Genomic DNA, 15364 nt, shown 5'->3' with positions numbered 1-15364 from the left:
TGTATATATTTTCGATTGTGTGAATCGAAAATGTTAAGTTACCACTCTCGTAGCGATTATTTCCTTATGGAAAGAAACTTGAAAAGGTCTTTAGTTGTCTAATTATTTATTACTCTATTTAAATGAAAAAAATGTGTGCGTGTACAGTGCGACACAAAAGAGATGAAAATAAATGAGGGCGCCACCGTCACTCATATAGCAACACTGATACTGCGACGCAAGCGATCTTGATACTATAGAATAAAAATCCAAAAATCTATATATATATAATCTAAAATAAATACCGCGATTTAAACCGTTATAATTGTTTCATTGTAGCAATAGTGTAAATTTAAGACAAAAATACATTAGTATTTTAATTGACCTACCTAGAACAAATTTTACTTAAATGTATTTGGAATTAGTTATTTTATAAAAATCGGTCAAGTGCTTAGACTGCAGAGGCGCACATAGAATCAAACATACAAACAAACAAGCATACATGCAGCTCAAACACATTACCCTCTTTCTGGGTCCGTCGGGTAGAAAAAAACAAGGCGATTTGAAAACCACATATTTTTATTTTTTTTGTAGATAAATTTTGTACATTAATATAATTCATCAAAATCTAAATATTCTACTCCTTCAAAGGACTGATCATCACTCTGTTTCGAAGTACTGGCAAGAGGGTACGGGGCATCTTCAGTATCTGTAAATATGATACAGTAAATATGATTTTTTTTCTTATGGTTTGATTGATTAATAGATAGATAGCTGTATGAAAACAGTTATCACTATACTATGTAGTAAAATCTAAACTAGGTACTTTATTTGAGGCTGGTTGGATTGGATATAACTTCTTGACTCAAATTGTGCTGGTCGCACTATAAAAACTAGTTTTTGTTTACATACAAATAACCTCAAATTAAATTGCGAAAACGTAATAATCGCCATACATACATACATTAAACACTCGTCACTAATGGAATATTCTATTTTACGTAGTACTGAGCAAAAATAAATGGAATCTCACCGGTATATTCTGCTGTACGTTTGTAAACGTTTTCCAAATCAGTCAATAAATTTCCAGCTTGAAATTCGGACAAACACCGAATAAAAACTTTATACACCACATCACGGACACCGCTACGTTTAACCTTTTTCATGATGTCTCCTTTTTTATTTAAATTTCTTGTTCTAAATAACAATTTTATCTCAATAATTGACAACATTTCAAAATTTTAACCTACTTATTTTTTTATTTTAATCAAAACTAGATCAAAAATTATTATACATGTATTTTTTGCTTTTTCAAAATATTAAAGTTTTCATTCATCTTTTTGAGTTTGAAAATCATCTCATTCTAAAATGTCGTAAACGCCAAATGACGTCATACATACGGAGGAATAGATTTTTTCCTTTGCGACGTAATTTAGATTAAAAAAAAAAAACTCGACAGTTGACATTTAACATTTTATCACTCTTGACAGTTGACACTAAAATAAACCGCCATTCGCCAAGCTTTGTAATTAACTACACACCGTTATTTGCAAGTCTTTTCGAGTATCTTAAATTTTGATAGCTAACATAGATTGTTGTAATTTTATACTACACAATGAAAGTTTCCGAAGGATTTCAGTCTGCTGATAATAGAAACCTTCCTTCAGTTAGTTATCTGATGATAATGGAATATATGTATGAAAACGATTGCTACAATGCTGCGGAAACTCGTAGTGCTAAAGCATTACTTGCATCACGAGAATCTTACGTCGAAACAGCAGTAGGATACGTCGAAGTTAAGCGGGAAGGAAATTTGTGTATAATTAAATGCCGTGTAACACCAGAACACAAAGTTAAAGGGAAACTATACGTCGTGTCTGCTACAATAGATGAGACTGCAGAAAAAATCATAAAAGTTGAATGTAACGACTGCGCAGCAGCAGCAGGAGGGTGCAAACACGCCATTTGTTTTGTAATTTGGCTTGTTAAACGATCAGATGAGCCATCGGTTACATCAACTGTTTGCTATTGGACTAAACCCAGACTTGCCGCAGCTGTTACAGATAAGCAGTTTGTTTTGGCTAAAAATTTGGGAAGAAAAAGGAAAGTTCCTGAAGATATAAATGTGAATGTAACATTATCCACATTTACTAATGAGTGTAATCTGCGCAATATATCTGAAGGAATGATTTTAAAATATTGCCAAGAACAGCAGCCTGCACTGATTGATTTAACCGTTTTTAATTTAATGCTCCAGTTTATTCAAGATGTCCAATATGATCACAGTTACATGGCATTTAAATCATGGTATGCAAACATCATTACAGACAACCTCAAAAACCAAATAGCTGAAAAAACTAAAAAACAGGCTGACTCTAAATTGTGGCATGCAATGCGTCAGGGTAGAGTGACTGGCTCCAAAATTTATGAGGCAGTGAAATGCAAAACTACAGATGGTGCATTAGTCAACAGTATTTTAGGGGGATATAAAGTGCCAGAGACTCAAGCTATTAAAAGAGGCAAAACATTAGAAAATCTAGTTATTCAGGAGCTTGAAATACAACTAAATATCCACATCGAAAAACAAGGCTTAATTTTACTATCCCCTATAATTGGAGTATCCCCAGATGGCATTTGCAAGGACTTTGTCATTGAAGTAAAAAGTCCAATGAGTCAAAAAGCAATGAAAAGGTACATAAACGAAAATGAAATAAAAGAAAAATTTAAAGCACAAATTATGCTTCAGATGTTTGCTGCTAAAAAGAAAAAAGGATTATTTTGTGTAGCTGATCCACATTTTGAACAAAAAAAATCATCCACAAATACTGGATCCTTTATGATGATGATTATATGCAACATTTGTTAAGGGGTGCTGAAAATTTCTGGGAAACATATATTTTCCCAAAAATGTTGGAAAGTGTTAAATAAATAGAACTTTATAAAAAACAGTCTTTTATTTATAGGAAATTATGAAAATCATAGGCATATTAAGATTAAATAAAATAAGTATTTTACAAAACTACATACATATACATAAGTTTAAGTTTGAACTTAATAATTTCTTAGTAAATTTAACCTAAATGTCCTTACATACAGAAATGACACTGTTTAAAATTATTTTTACAGAATATTCATTATTTATATTATAGAACTTTATAAATTAATCAAACCACATATGTACTATGGTCACCACTTCATCTATCTGTTGAATTAACTTATTTTAACAATTTTTCACTATGGAACTTTGTAAATTAATCAAACCACATGCTATTGTTACCACTTCATCGATGTATTGAATTAACTTATTATTAATAACAGAATGTGGTTTTAACAATTTAAATAATCTTATTCTCCTAATAACCCTCTCTATATGAATGCGTAGACTGGCAATAACTTTACTTTGAATGGCTTCTTTTTTTGTTAATTTTACATTTTTTGCAACACTTGGTGGACGAAGAAGCTTTATGCCTTTTTTAGTCAATAAAGTATCAATATGTTTGAATCCCCGATCTGCTAATATTGAGCAGTTAGGTGGTAACACATCTAAAAATCTAGATACTTCCACTATGTTTGTATCAGATATCCTACCACCATGGCCAGCTGATACAAAAACAATGAAACCATCAGGTGTTGAAGCCAATAAATATTTTAGTGTGTTAGCATTTTTATACTGAGACCAGGTCAGTGATTGCTCTATGGGTTTGGATGGTTTTTCTATTTCTATTTCAAAACAATCTATTATGCAATATATATTTGAGTATTCTTTATTTGTTTTAAAAGAAGATGGTAAGTTTCGTTTTACAGTCAAAATAGGGGGACAAAAAATCAATTGTTTAAAAAAATTAGATAGTACATAAAGAGCTTTATAAAATATACGCCATAAAGTGCTTAGAGATATACAAAACATGTCTGATATTTGCCTGAATGATAAATTATTTTTAATTTTGTATAATGTTATTATAATATGTATAGATTTTAATTTTAAATGAGACACAAAAAAGTTTATTAACCAATAATAATTTTGTGGTAATCCTATGTAATCTAATGGCCTTTTTTCAATTATTTCTAGCATGAAGGATTTTTGTATGTTTTCGTTTGTAATGTCAGAAACATCTACAGAAGTTGTAGTAGTAGTGCTACCCTGTGTTGATGGTATGGCATCATCAATATCAATTTGTTCACTATTAAAGTCATCATCATCTTGACAAAAAGATAATGGAGCTGTCTTAATTTTACTCAAAGAACAGTTAGTGGTGCGATCTGCCATTTTTGGTTTCACTTGCACACCTTTATTACAAAATAAAATCATCTTATTTTCTGTGACACTATCTATCTCCATTGGAATTGCTGCTGATGATGTGCTAGGCTGAGGTTCCCTTAATGGAGATATATTAGGTAGGAGGGACTGCGGTAAAGAAGCTTTGAGTTTGGGTCGTCCTCTCATAGTTGACCAATACATGTAGTTAGTTATATCTTCTTTTAACTGCAACAAATATTGATGTAAATAATGGATTGAAAGAAATCTAAGTTTGTAAATATATTGCCAGAAAAATATTCAAGTATACTATAATAGTTTTAATTAGTTTAATGAGAACACAAATATTGATTTGAGAATCAAAATCTATGTCAACAAATTTATTCAAAAAAACAATTCTGCTATTCTAAAATCTGAATAATGTTACATTGAGATGATCTTCACATATGTAAAGGCTACGCTTAGGGCAATCAACACCCACTGCTTTACACCAGTCTTGCTTAGACGCACTAGGCACCACAAAAAACATTTTTTCTTTATGTTTAATAGAATTGTTCTTGCAGGAAGGAACAAAACAATATTTGGCCTCTTTAAAAGGTGTATATTTTTCATTTAGATTCATCGTGAGATTAAAATCCAAAACAAAAACAAAATAACACGTTCTAATAACAATACTTCGTTAGCTTGAAATTTGAATAATCACAAACAGTAAACAGTAAACACTACAACTATTGACATTAGAAATATGACACAGGTGACAGGACATGCCATTGCCATGTAAACGTCAAATTGATAGTTTTTTTTTTAACATAGAAAATTAGGCTAGGGCGCGTTTTTATTCCTCCGTATGTATGACGTCATCATAACATTTTTCGTTTTTATTTAATTTCTCCTAAAATATGCGATAAAAAAATTAAATAATTTTTTTTCTGTAATCGCAATAGCAAAATAAAGAAACGGTTTTTTTCTTTCATGGCCTTATAAAAAATGAAATGTTGTCAATTCTCCACTTCACGAAAAAAACAACAAATTTTTATTCAACTTGACAGCTACATTGCCAATTCAGGGTTGCCAGGTAATGAAAAACGAATTAGTTCCAAAATAATTAATTTCATCTCTTTTATGTCGTACTATACTAGTGTACACACGTAAGGGCGTATTCAGAAAGAAAGCTTGAAACTTATAAGCGCTTATCGGCGCTTGTCATGTTCATATATTTTCCTGTCAGTGCTGGTAACCCGCGCAGGAAAATATATGAACATGACAAGCGCCGATAAGCGCTTATAAGTTTCAAGCTTTCTTTCTGAATACGCCCTAAGAAGCGAAATTTCTTTATGACCTTACTTTTCAAAAAATAATTTACTATGCAACCTTACAGAAATACGTCGGTAGAATCACGCGTGGAAGGGATAAGAAAAAAATGGCGCGTAACGGCAAAAAAAAATTATCCTTTAAAATAATCTATAGATAGGCTTTTTATTTTTCCATTCAGGTGCAATCCAAGCTCTTAAGTTGGCGGGGGGAAATTAATTTTTTGCACTTTTTTTTGGCTCTATCAAAATAATATTATGTTGTTCGATACATTAGTTCGATACCCTGTGATTACACCTTATTGCACAATAGATTTACAAACATCGTTATGATCGTAATCTTGATTAATTTATCTGATAGAAAAAGGACAGTCTCTAGACGATAATCCAAGCATTACATGCGTTTTTTGTGAATTGCTGCACGCTGTATGAGTGACCAACAAAATCAAATCTGAATACATTTGTATTCTAAGATTTTTATACAGTACAGAAAATCTCTAAGGTTTGCACTCTACGCGTGCATGTCAGATGCTTGCAGGATACAAAATAGAAAGGTTCATCCTTGGTTCATCAATCAGCTAAAAAAAACACTGCTACCAAAACGTTGTTTGCATGCTGTGTTTGCATGTCATTTATTTCTTCTGTAAGATTTTGCGATTTGCGTTTATCACAAACAGACCGACATGACAGTGAGACGGACGTGTTAAATCGTGGTTAAATCGGCTTTGTATTTCAATGACTGCAAAGTCTTACATTGAAGCTTTAAAGCTTTAGTATATGTTATTACGTACCATAGTCATATGCAAACGATGTGAAACAGAGCTGTATTAAATGGAAGCAGAATATGAAAGTATAATCTATACTAATATTATAAAGAGGAAAGGTTTGTATGTATGTATGTATGGTTTTCACGCATAAACTACTGGACCGATTTTGATGAAATTTGGTACAAATAATCTTTAGACCCTGAGAAAGAACATAGACTACCTTTTATTGCGAAATATGTACCACGGGCGAAGCCGGGGCGGACCGCTAGTATATAATATTTTGATTAATATAAATTACGTTCCGTTCAACTGTAGTCTGTAGTAGGTATGTGTTCAAAACAGTGCTCACCGGTCTATGGTGGGTCTATGCATAGGTCTGTGACGTGGTGTGACAGTTAACAGTTGACACTGACATTGACTACTATAAAGACAGTTCACATTTCACAATATTGTTGTAAAAATGTGTTGTTACTTGTTTACATTTTGTTTTATGGTGTGATATCTAAAAAAGGCGAAATTATAACAAAAAACGGTTGAAGTATATTGCCTAAACCTGTTAAGAGTTTCTAAGTTTACTAAGTACCTGATACTGCATACTAATATTTACAACATAACCTTAAATTTACCGGTCGTATTATAATAATTTATTCAAGGATTAAAAATGAGGGAATTTGATGATATTATATCTTTCATGGACGTGATGGATTTCGATGAAGAAATCGTAGATGCTCGTCTCAAGTCCATAATGGAAAGAAATAGCTTTACAAGCCAACACTTATTGAATGCAACTAATTTGTTGAACTACAAATACTTATTAAATGTAAAGGAATCTGATGAATGTGAAAACGATTTTGAGTTCGAGTTTGTTGGAAAATTAATCAAGACTGTGGACGAAGCAAATATTGAAGCTATTTGTAAAATAATAGACATAATTCTCTCTCTCAATCCAAGTTCTATAGTGATCAAGTCTGAACATTTATTACAGCAACTATTATCGAGTATAAGCATCCATTTGGAAAATATTACCTCTGAAGAGACTCATGTTACAATGTTGTTATCTTTAAAGCTATGTGATAGTATACTTCAAGCTGTTATTAGAGCTGGTGAAAAATTATCACTGCCATTTCTAGATGTACCATTAGAAAGAATTGTATTGAGCCAGAATGAACAATTAAAGAAACATTTTCTTACTATAACAGTTAAAAGGTTCTTTGATGGTATCAGTGGTTATAATGTATTAGACCAAATATGGAATTGTATTCAGAAAATAAGAAACAAATTGATTTCTCTTAAAGTTCTGTGTGTTCTTTCCAATTATTATTTACCTCTGCCTGACAGTCATGGAGATGTGCATTTTGTATCAAACATTATTACACAAACTGAATTTTGGGAGATCACTATGTATGGCATGCTGTCAAATGATCCCTCAACAAGAAAGTTAGCTATTTACCTCATAAAAAGAGGTATAGACTGCTTGAAAATTGGAAAGAATAAAATTGATATTGAATCTCAAGTTGTAAACATGTCATGGAACCCTGATAAAGAAGCTGCAGTTAAAAAAATGTGGGATAATTACTTTATTCTTATTGATAGCTTAGAGGAGAAGCAAAGCAATATAGTTCTACCATCTTTACAGCTGTTTGATTCCCTACAGGATCTGGGACAATGTTGGTTAAGTTGTGCTTATAACATTGGATTGCAACATGATAACCTTCAAGTTAAAGTACAATGTGCCAAGTACAGATTACAATCACCCATATTGAATGACAAAGAAGCATTAGTTTTATTAGAAGCACTCAATGATATGAACATATATGATAATAAGAAAGAATGTGAAGTTTTGCAACTAAAGTTCAAACAAAATATAGATAATATAGACTCTTTTATGCATATAATTAAAAATATTCCGAAAGTTAAATGGTCACCAGTCCCCATCTACCACTTGAGCAGTGTATTAGGAAGTGTAAATAATGATAAAATTGTAGACCAAGTTGGGAAGGAACAATTAGTTTTATTAATGTATGATGTATTGAAAGTACTGTGCAATAATGTGATAATAAGAAAAGCATTTCATAGGAATTTATCACATTTAATAGGCAATTGTTGTAAAGCCCTAGATTGGAAGGATCTGCTTAATCTCTACATGCAATTGGAAGATGATCTGTGGACACAAGAAAAAAGGAACCCATTACTTGATTTAGTAAAAAATCAATTGATTGTCACAGATAAGAAACAATTTTTTAATGATATAATGAAGTCACATGTTAATATTCATTTTATACTTTTATATTTATCAGGACATGAGGCAGATATGGAAATATTTGTAGAATCTGTGAATGAAATGTTTGATGCAGTAGAACATGTTAATCTACACTCTGATTTGAATGATATCAATTGTGTTTTGAAAGCAACCTTCTTAGCACATCTATTGAAGAAAGTTAATAATTCAGAAGTCAATTTACAAATTTATTCCCTAGTAACTAAGAGGAGTGAAATAATTTTCAAGTATATATCTACTTTGTTGATCAAGCCTATTGAAGATGTAGATAACGTTTTATTATTTTTAGACAATATACAGCTCATTATAAAATCAAACACAGAAATTGAAATATTGAAAGAATTATACAGCAAAATAATCTTTCTACTGAAAGATGGTGAAGATATATATAAAAATATTTATAGTATTTTTATCCTAAATGCTATAAGTTCAATTGTTATACATGAGAAACAATTTGAATTAAAAATAATACATGTAAATGAATTGATTGGTATTCTAAATAATATAAAGTTCACCAAAAATAGTATAAAAGAAGGATTTGGGAGATTGAGAAATATTTTCTATTCAAAAGCCTGTGAAGTGCTTTTTATTTTATTAAATAGAAATTCTAGTGAAAATAAATGTGATTGCAATGAAATTATTAAATATACAGATCTACTTGAATGTGGAGGGTACAGTTGTATAAAATGGATCTTAAATATCATAGACAACATACTGTCAGAGATTTTAAAGGAAAACATTAAATTTGACATTTCAAGCTTTTTATCCAGAACTTGGAATGAGATAGAAGCATTAAAAACGAATAAACAGTACACAGATTGTATTGAATGTTTCGTTAAAATAATAACAAATAGTGCACTACTAAAAGAACCAATATATAACAATGTAGTAATCACATATTGTAGTAAGATTATAGAATATGCGGCTATGAAGAATATTCCATTGTATTATTTAGTAGAAGCTATGGGAAAAAGAGATGTATTCAAATTTGGACACATGGTGTATATATTTAGCGAAGTTTTATTAGCTACAGCTGTGCCAAGGAAAGATCAAAGGTAATAAAAAAAAATTAGAAAATTTCAAGCTGAAAAAATGTTTTATTTAATCATTGACGGGCCTTGCAATTTGTTCATGGGCCCCATTTGAAAAAAATGTTTAATACTTAATTCATAAAGAATTTTTATTTTTCAGGATAATGGAAAATTTAATAGTTGAATTATCAAAACAGTTTGATCTGGGAAATGTAAGGTACTTATGTAAATTTTTTATTGAAACAAATGTTTAATCAAACAATTAATATTTTACTAATGCTTTGTTAACTTTTATACATAAGTACAATCAACATGTAATGTGTCATTTTGAAATTTTAAAATCTGTTTATATTATGTTATTATTAAATAAAATAAGTAATATTATTTTCAGAGCACGATTGTACACGAATTTTCATATCAAATATGAATCCTTATTAGTTTTAAGTAAAGTCACAGATGCTGAAACTTTAGAAACAATAGCAACATTAACGATAAAAAAGATTGACGAATTATTCAGAAATAAACAAAGATATCACAGTAATTCAGCTTTACATCGCACCTTACGAATTGGCTTGCAACATTTGTTGCTAATATTTTTAAAACACAGATCAGATTATGTGGAAAAAGTTGCATTATGGTGTGTAGAATTTCTAGGGAAGATACCTCATCAACCGTCAATACGACTTTACTTGGAGTGGTATATTGCACTGTACTATTATTATAAGGTAAGGTGGACTAATATGCCTTTTAATTTACAGTTTATCACTTTAATTTATTATTATTATTAGCCTTTGTTCGGACTTTACATATGTATGTAGTTATATATGCTCGGTTTGACCCATTTTTGCGTGTCCGTTTGCCAGTTGAACAAGGCCTCCTCCAATCTCTTCCATTCGGGTCTCACTAAGGCCACTCTACCCCAGGTTGTACCCGCTACCTGTCTAATGTCGTCATCCCATCTTTTTTGGGTTATCACTTTAATAATGTAATGTAAATCACTCTGGCTAGGCACAATATTTTTTATATTTTTTTTTGTACAAATAGGTATTCAGCTACCCTCATATATTTAAAATTTCAATTTCAGGAAGAAAAGATTACAGAGCTATTCTTAGATAGTTTTAAAACGAAAAATGTACCCATTACGTCACAGTTTATGATTTTATACTGGTTACTAGTTCATAAAATGAAAAGAAAAATTTGCCTGCAGTCTGAATATGACTTAGTTATGGATGCCTATATGGAGAACACTATGGGACCTACTTACAGTGTTAGACTGTATGCACAATATCTAGCTAAAAGAATATTTTATTTAAACAAAGATGAGGACAAAATAAACACTTCTGAATATAAGCAAACAATAAAAGTTATAGATAGAACTTTAAATGAAGCATCGACATTAAAAGAGAAGAGTTTTGACAAACTAATGAACGATTTTCTAGTTCATGAGTTTGATATTATTGAATATTTGTTACCTTGTGCTCTATATAATGGTGAATTTCTGCATGAAGAATGGAATAATGAAATGATAAATGAAGTATATGCTCTAAATGTTTTTAATGAAATGATTGAACTTATTAGCACAAATTCACATGATGATTTTATAAGAGAATGGAAAGAAACTCACAAAGATCAAGAAGAAGTTATGAAGATTAAAACGCATTTGAAAAATGCTGATATAATTGATAATGTGAAGGATGGTATAGGGACTATACAAAAGAAATATATACCGTGGAAGAATATGAGCGATATTGACGTACTTGATATGAAAAGAACGGTAAGTTTGAACATTTAGTTTCCTATCCATTCTCTATAAACTCTGCACAACTTGTAGTCCATGGTTCATTAGTAAAATTGTCAATTACGTTGCATGTTGGAACAAAACGTAATTTTCGATTTTATTGATGTTTGCATACCTATCTTTATCCTAACGAGATACATTTAAATTCAAGATGGAAAAAATTGCCTCTTTCTTTAAAATGTGTAAATACTAATCATTTTCTTTCAAATATTCCTGATTTAGTTGACATTTTACACGCTTTATATTCGCTTCACCTGTATGTTTGTTTGTTTGTAACCGACTTCTTTGGGCGCGATTTTGACCCACTTTAAACGGCCAGATTTCGTTCAAACTTTGTAGATTTATTGAGGACCGATGACAATACACTAATTTGATAAAATTTTCTATTTTTTAGTTCGGTTTTCTATAAAAAGCGTTTTTTTTAGTTTTTTTAAACTATTATTATTATTTAACTTTAATTACAGGAGAGTAACAGTGAACTAATAGTAGTGGCATCTCTTATCGATAAGTTGCCAAATTTGGGAGGAATGGCGCGAACCAGTGAAGTGTTCGGAGTTAACACGTATGTTATAGATAGTTTGCGGCATGTGCAGGATAAGCAGTTCCAAGGGTTAAGGTAAGGATTAGAGACAAGGATAATTATTCAGTTTAGTAGTTAAGAATCATATTAAGATTAGTAATGAATTAAGCAGAGTATAAGCTGGTACCTGGTAGCCAAGTTTGCAAACATCTTCAGTTTTTTTACAGACAATTGTAATTCACATTCTTTTCCTATCTTTACTTACTTCTTTGGGCTGACCAATCACTACTTCGATAGTTATAAAACAAATCTGCAAAATAAAGATAAAACTTTTTATAAGTATTTAAATTTTAGGCACTACGACTACCCGAGTACCTATATAAAGACGCAAATTTTAGTAATCGATTAAATCATTAATAATTTTAGCGTATCAGCGGAAAGATGGGTAAATGTGGTAGAAGTGCGTCCTGGGCAGCCATTGAAAGACTATCTCACTTCCAAGAAGTCAGAAGGTTACACCATCGTGGCAGCAGAACAGACGTCTTCAAGTATACCTCTACAGTCCTTCAAGTTTCCTAAGAAAACACTTCTTTTGCTCGGGTATGCATATTTATTTCAAGCCATTTAAAAGAATAGAAAATTTAAAAAAAAAGTATCGTATTTAAACGTACTTATCATTTTCTATAGAAATTTAGAGGATTTAGCTATAAATTAGTCATAATTTGAAGATTTTTCTTGAAAAGTTTAGATAGTTCGTTAATATTTCATTTTACATAGGTATTAATTTAATGCCACTGAATGTATGCATTTAATTGATATTTTACAATATTTCTATTACCTTTTAGGCACGAAAAAGAAGGTGTACCGTGTGATCTATTGCCGTACATGGACGCGTGTGTAGAGATACCACAGCAGGGTGTGGTCAGATCGCTCAATGTACACGTCACAGCCGCCATCTTTGTTTGGGAATATTCCAGGCAAATCATACTTTAAATTTTAGATACATAATTTGTATAGGCTCTATTACCTGTCATGTAAATTTATCATGTATAAAGGCATTTTAAATTTTAATACATATTATATGTTTTAACTCATTAAATAGGTATTTATATGTTCGAACTCCCTAAATAATTTTAAGTTTCTTACTCTTTGCCTATTGTAAATCGTTTATTTTATTATATTATGGTGTATATAAAAATTTTGTACATATTTTTATAATAAAGGTTGTTCTCTATAACTTTTTCTTTTGTCATTGCTATGTATAATAATGTTCTTACAGACTACCCACTACAAAATATCAGATTATCAGAGTATATGTGAAATTCAAATCCACTCAGCAGTTTTAAGTGTAAAAATATAACAGACAAACAGACAGGACATTATTCATTTTATCATACTATATTGAACATTAAATTAAACAAAGTGGATGGAAAATAAAAAGAGATAAAAAAAATTAATATTGTAATTTAGGTTCACAGAACAGTTTAACAATTTTTGGTAATATAGTCACTTTCATAGGTTTCACATCAAACTCTTCTTTGTCTATTTCAAATACTTCTTCTGTTTTAGGACTTTCAGGCCACAACTCAATTGTCCTTGCTTCTATAACTTCGTTAATTTTAGATTCGCCTTTTATCCGCCTCCAACCTTCTGACACAAATTCGGTATAAGAATATTGGTTCCTGCCTAATCCTACCGTTAAAGATGGTAGGATACTCTCAGATTTAGGACGAATTTGTAATTCTGTTGTTTTGAAACACAGTTCGCTAACCATAGAACATTCCGGATTAACAAGATTAGTTCTGTCTGTCTCAGGTGCAGCTTGTGTACTTGGCACGAAAAAGGACCATTTTCGTTTAATTTCCGGTTTCTTAAACATACAATTACTACAGCCGGCACATGGTGGGGTATATTTTACGACTCCTTTGCACGTCCATGTTAAGGAATCTTTGTAACCATTGAAAATGTACGACATGTATTCACGGAATGGTCCGTAGACCCAGTATTTATCGCTTCTCGCTTCTGTGTCTCTAAATGCTCCCCAGTCTATTGATGTCATGGCGTATATTGGTCGGCTGGATGCTTCGTCATCTTGTGCTATAGGCTCTATCTTCATTGCATCCTGCCACATAGTATTTCCTTTGACAATCGCCATACAAGCAGTTATTAACTGTCTGACTTTTTCCACACCATCTCCTCCAGGGAACAGATAATTTGCAAGGCTGTTTGTTTTGCCCAATGGCAAGATGCCCAATGGAAACTGATTGGCATTGTCATTCCTTCTCAGTAAACCTATAATAAAATTATTTTGTTATAGGTTATCTATGATAATATGCAATTACATTTTCATTTTAAATGTAGTGTAACAGATCTATTTTTAACTAAGTAAGAAAAGTATATTCAGAAAAAAGTTTTGTTAATTTAATTCTGATTTTAATTGCACCAGAAACGTAAAATAACAAACCTGTTATCGTTTCAGATAGCGTACCATCTCCACCCGCAACAATAATAGCTTCTGTACCTTTTAAATTTTCAACTATTTCCTTAGCACTACCCTCAGAAGTTGTTTGTACAACATCTACTTGCAGACCAGCTAAATGCAGTATTGGTTCACAGTATTTTTCGAAATCCTTTTTGGCCTTTCGTTTATTAGCCACAGGATTGAGCACTACTGTAATAAGTGTTGGGTTTCTGTCATATTCTATCATGGCATTACCATATTTTACAGCTTCTTTGCATGCTGCTCGCATCAATATGTTTATTCTGAAAAGATTATTATAATAATTATATTAGTGTTAAAACATAATTACGCAGCACTGTGGTCTCCAGTGGTAACATTTTATAAGTAAATTTTATTCAGCTTAAGACTGGAGCTCGAAAGATATGATGGAAGGTGATGCAAAAAAGTTTAAGCATTTGCAATGTTGAGGTTATTGCAATTCGCCGACATTAAAACTCAGTAAGAGCATGACTTCGAACTTGTCTTATTTATAAGTCATTTCAACTGCTTACTCGTATCGTTCTTTTGCAGTTGCTGCTCCATAATAAAGAACTATTGCACCGAATACAGATTTCTTCCAATTGTTTCGTATTGTCTTAGCTGCTTTTAAAAATTTCTCCATTATAATTTATTGGGACCAATGTAGTTATTATATGGATGTATGTTTTATTTTTTCTAGTTTAAGCTCCTGTAATTTCAACCATCCTCACATAAAACAAGAATTATATGATAAAATTATGTGAGAATTTATTTTCTATTTTCTGTCACTTGACAGAGCGGGATTTGACAGTAGTCAGTACCCAGCTGACTAAATACCACAGATTATATATAATATACGCACAGAACAGAGATTATATACACTGAAAATAAAGCTGTTCATGCAACGACAGACAAAAGATTTTAGTGTTACTTCGTGGGTTACTTCT

The 15364-nt window shown here is 31.2% G+C and overlaps 4 protein-coding genes across 4 annotated transcripts; 2 read left to right on the top strand and 2 right to left on the bottom strand.

Annotated features, from left to right (window-relative positions):
• The first annotated feature begins 1594 nt into the window (after positions 1-1594).
• Positions 1595-2845, top strand: LOC149909192 (uncharacterized). The gene has a single exon (XM_090101531.1). The coding sequence runs from the start codon at positions 1595-1597 to the stop codon at positions 2843-2845; it is 1251 nt and encodes a 416-aa protein (XP_089957657.1).
• A 295-nt stretch (positions 2846-3140) lies between these two features.
• Positions 3141-4925, bottom strand: LOC149909191 (uncharacterized). The gene is made up of 2 exons (XM_090101418.1): positions 4662-4925; positions 3141-4462 (listed from the first exon to the last, which is right to left on the bottom strand). The coding sequence occupies exons 1-2, from the start codon at positions 4854-4856 to the stop codon at positions 3200-3202; spliced, it is 1458 nt and encodes a 485-aa protein (XP_089957544.1). The 5' UTR covers positions 4857-4925; the 3' UTR covers positions 3141-3199.
• Positions 4926-6753: 1828 nt separating this feature from the next.
• On the top strand, positions 6754-12940 carry LOC149909190 (tRNA (guanosine(18)-2'-O)-methyltransferase TARBP1). The gene is made up of 7 exons (XM_090101417.1): positions 6754-9644; positions 9781-9837; positions 10012-10345; positions 10705-11394; positions 11883-12034; positions 12365-12538; positions 12784-12940. Exons 1-7 carry the CDS (start codon positions 6973-6975, stop codon positions 12929-12931), a joined length of 4227 nt encoding a protein of 1408 aa, XP_089957543.1. The 5' UTR covers positions 6754-6972; the 3' UTR covers positions 12932-12940.
• A 446-nt stretch (positions 12941-13386) lies between these two features.
• On the bottom strand, positions 13387-15222 carry LOC149909189 (acylglycerol kinase, mitochondrial-like). Its single transcript, XM_090101416.1, has 3 exons — positions 14951-15222; positions 14403-14701; positions 13387-14230 (listed from the first exon to the last, which is right to left on the bottom strand). The coding sequence occupies exons 1-3, from the start codon at positions 15058-15060 to the stop codon at positions 13392-13394; spliced, it is 1248 nt and encodes a 415-aa protein (XP_089957542.1). The 5' UTR covers positions 15061-15222; the 3' UTR covers positions 13387-13391.
• Between the last annotated feature and the right edge of the window lie 142 nt (positions 15223-15364).

The sequence above is a fragment of the Colias eurytheme genome, chromosome 4 (genome assembly GCF_061535395.1).
Source record: "Colias eurytheme isolate Ceu_HAF_F1 chromosome 4, ilColEury1 Martin Lab GWU primary, whole genome shotgun sequence".
In the NCBI taxonomy this organism is placed as follows: Eukaryota; Metazoa; Arthropoda; class Insecta; order Lepidoptera; family Pieridae; genus Colias; species Colias eurytheme.
This window is presented reverse-complemented; position numbering and strand designations above follow the sequence as displayed.

Bases quoted from the DNA above. Each gene is read 5' to 3' on its own strand.
- LOC149909192 (XM_090101531.1), top strand. From the start codon at position 1,595: ATGAAAGTTTCCGAAGGATTTCAGTCTGCTGATAATAGAAACCTTCCT.
- LOC149909191 (XM_090101418.1), bottom strand. From the start codon at position 4,856: ATGAATCTAAATGAAAAATATACACCTTTTAAAGAGGCCAAATATTGT. The intron at 4,463-4,661 runs GTAACATTATTC...TATTTGTTGCAG, and splicing joins TATGTGAAGATCATCTCAAT to TTAAAAGAAGATATAACTAA.
- LOC149909190 (XM_090101417.1), top strand. From the start codon at position 6,973: ATGAGGGAATTTGATGATATTATATCTTTCATGGACGTGATGGATTTC. The intron at 9,645-9,780 runs GTAATAAAAAAA...TTTATTTTTCAG, and splicing joins GTGCCAAGGAAAGATCAAAG to GATAATGGAAAATTTAATAG. The intron at 10,346-10,704 runs GTAAGGTGGACT...TTTCAATTTCAG, and splicing joins CACTGTACTATTATTATAAG to GAAGAAAAGATTACAGAGCT.
- LOC149909189 (XM_090101416.1), bottom strand. From the start codon at position 15,060: ATGGAGAAATTTTTAAAAGCAGCTAAGACAATACGAAACAATTGGAAG. The intron at 14,702-14,950 runs GTAAGCAGTTGA...TAATCTTTTCAG, and splicing joins ACTGCAAAAGAACGATACGA to AATAAACATATTGATGCGAG. The intron at 14,231-14,402 runs GTTTGTTATTTT...ATTTTATTATAG, and splicing joins GCTATCTGAAACGATAACAG to GTTTACTGAGAAGGAATGAC.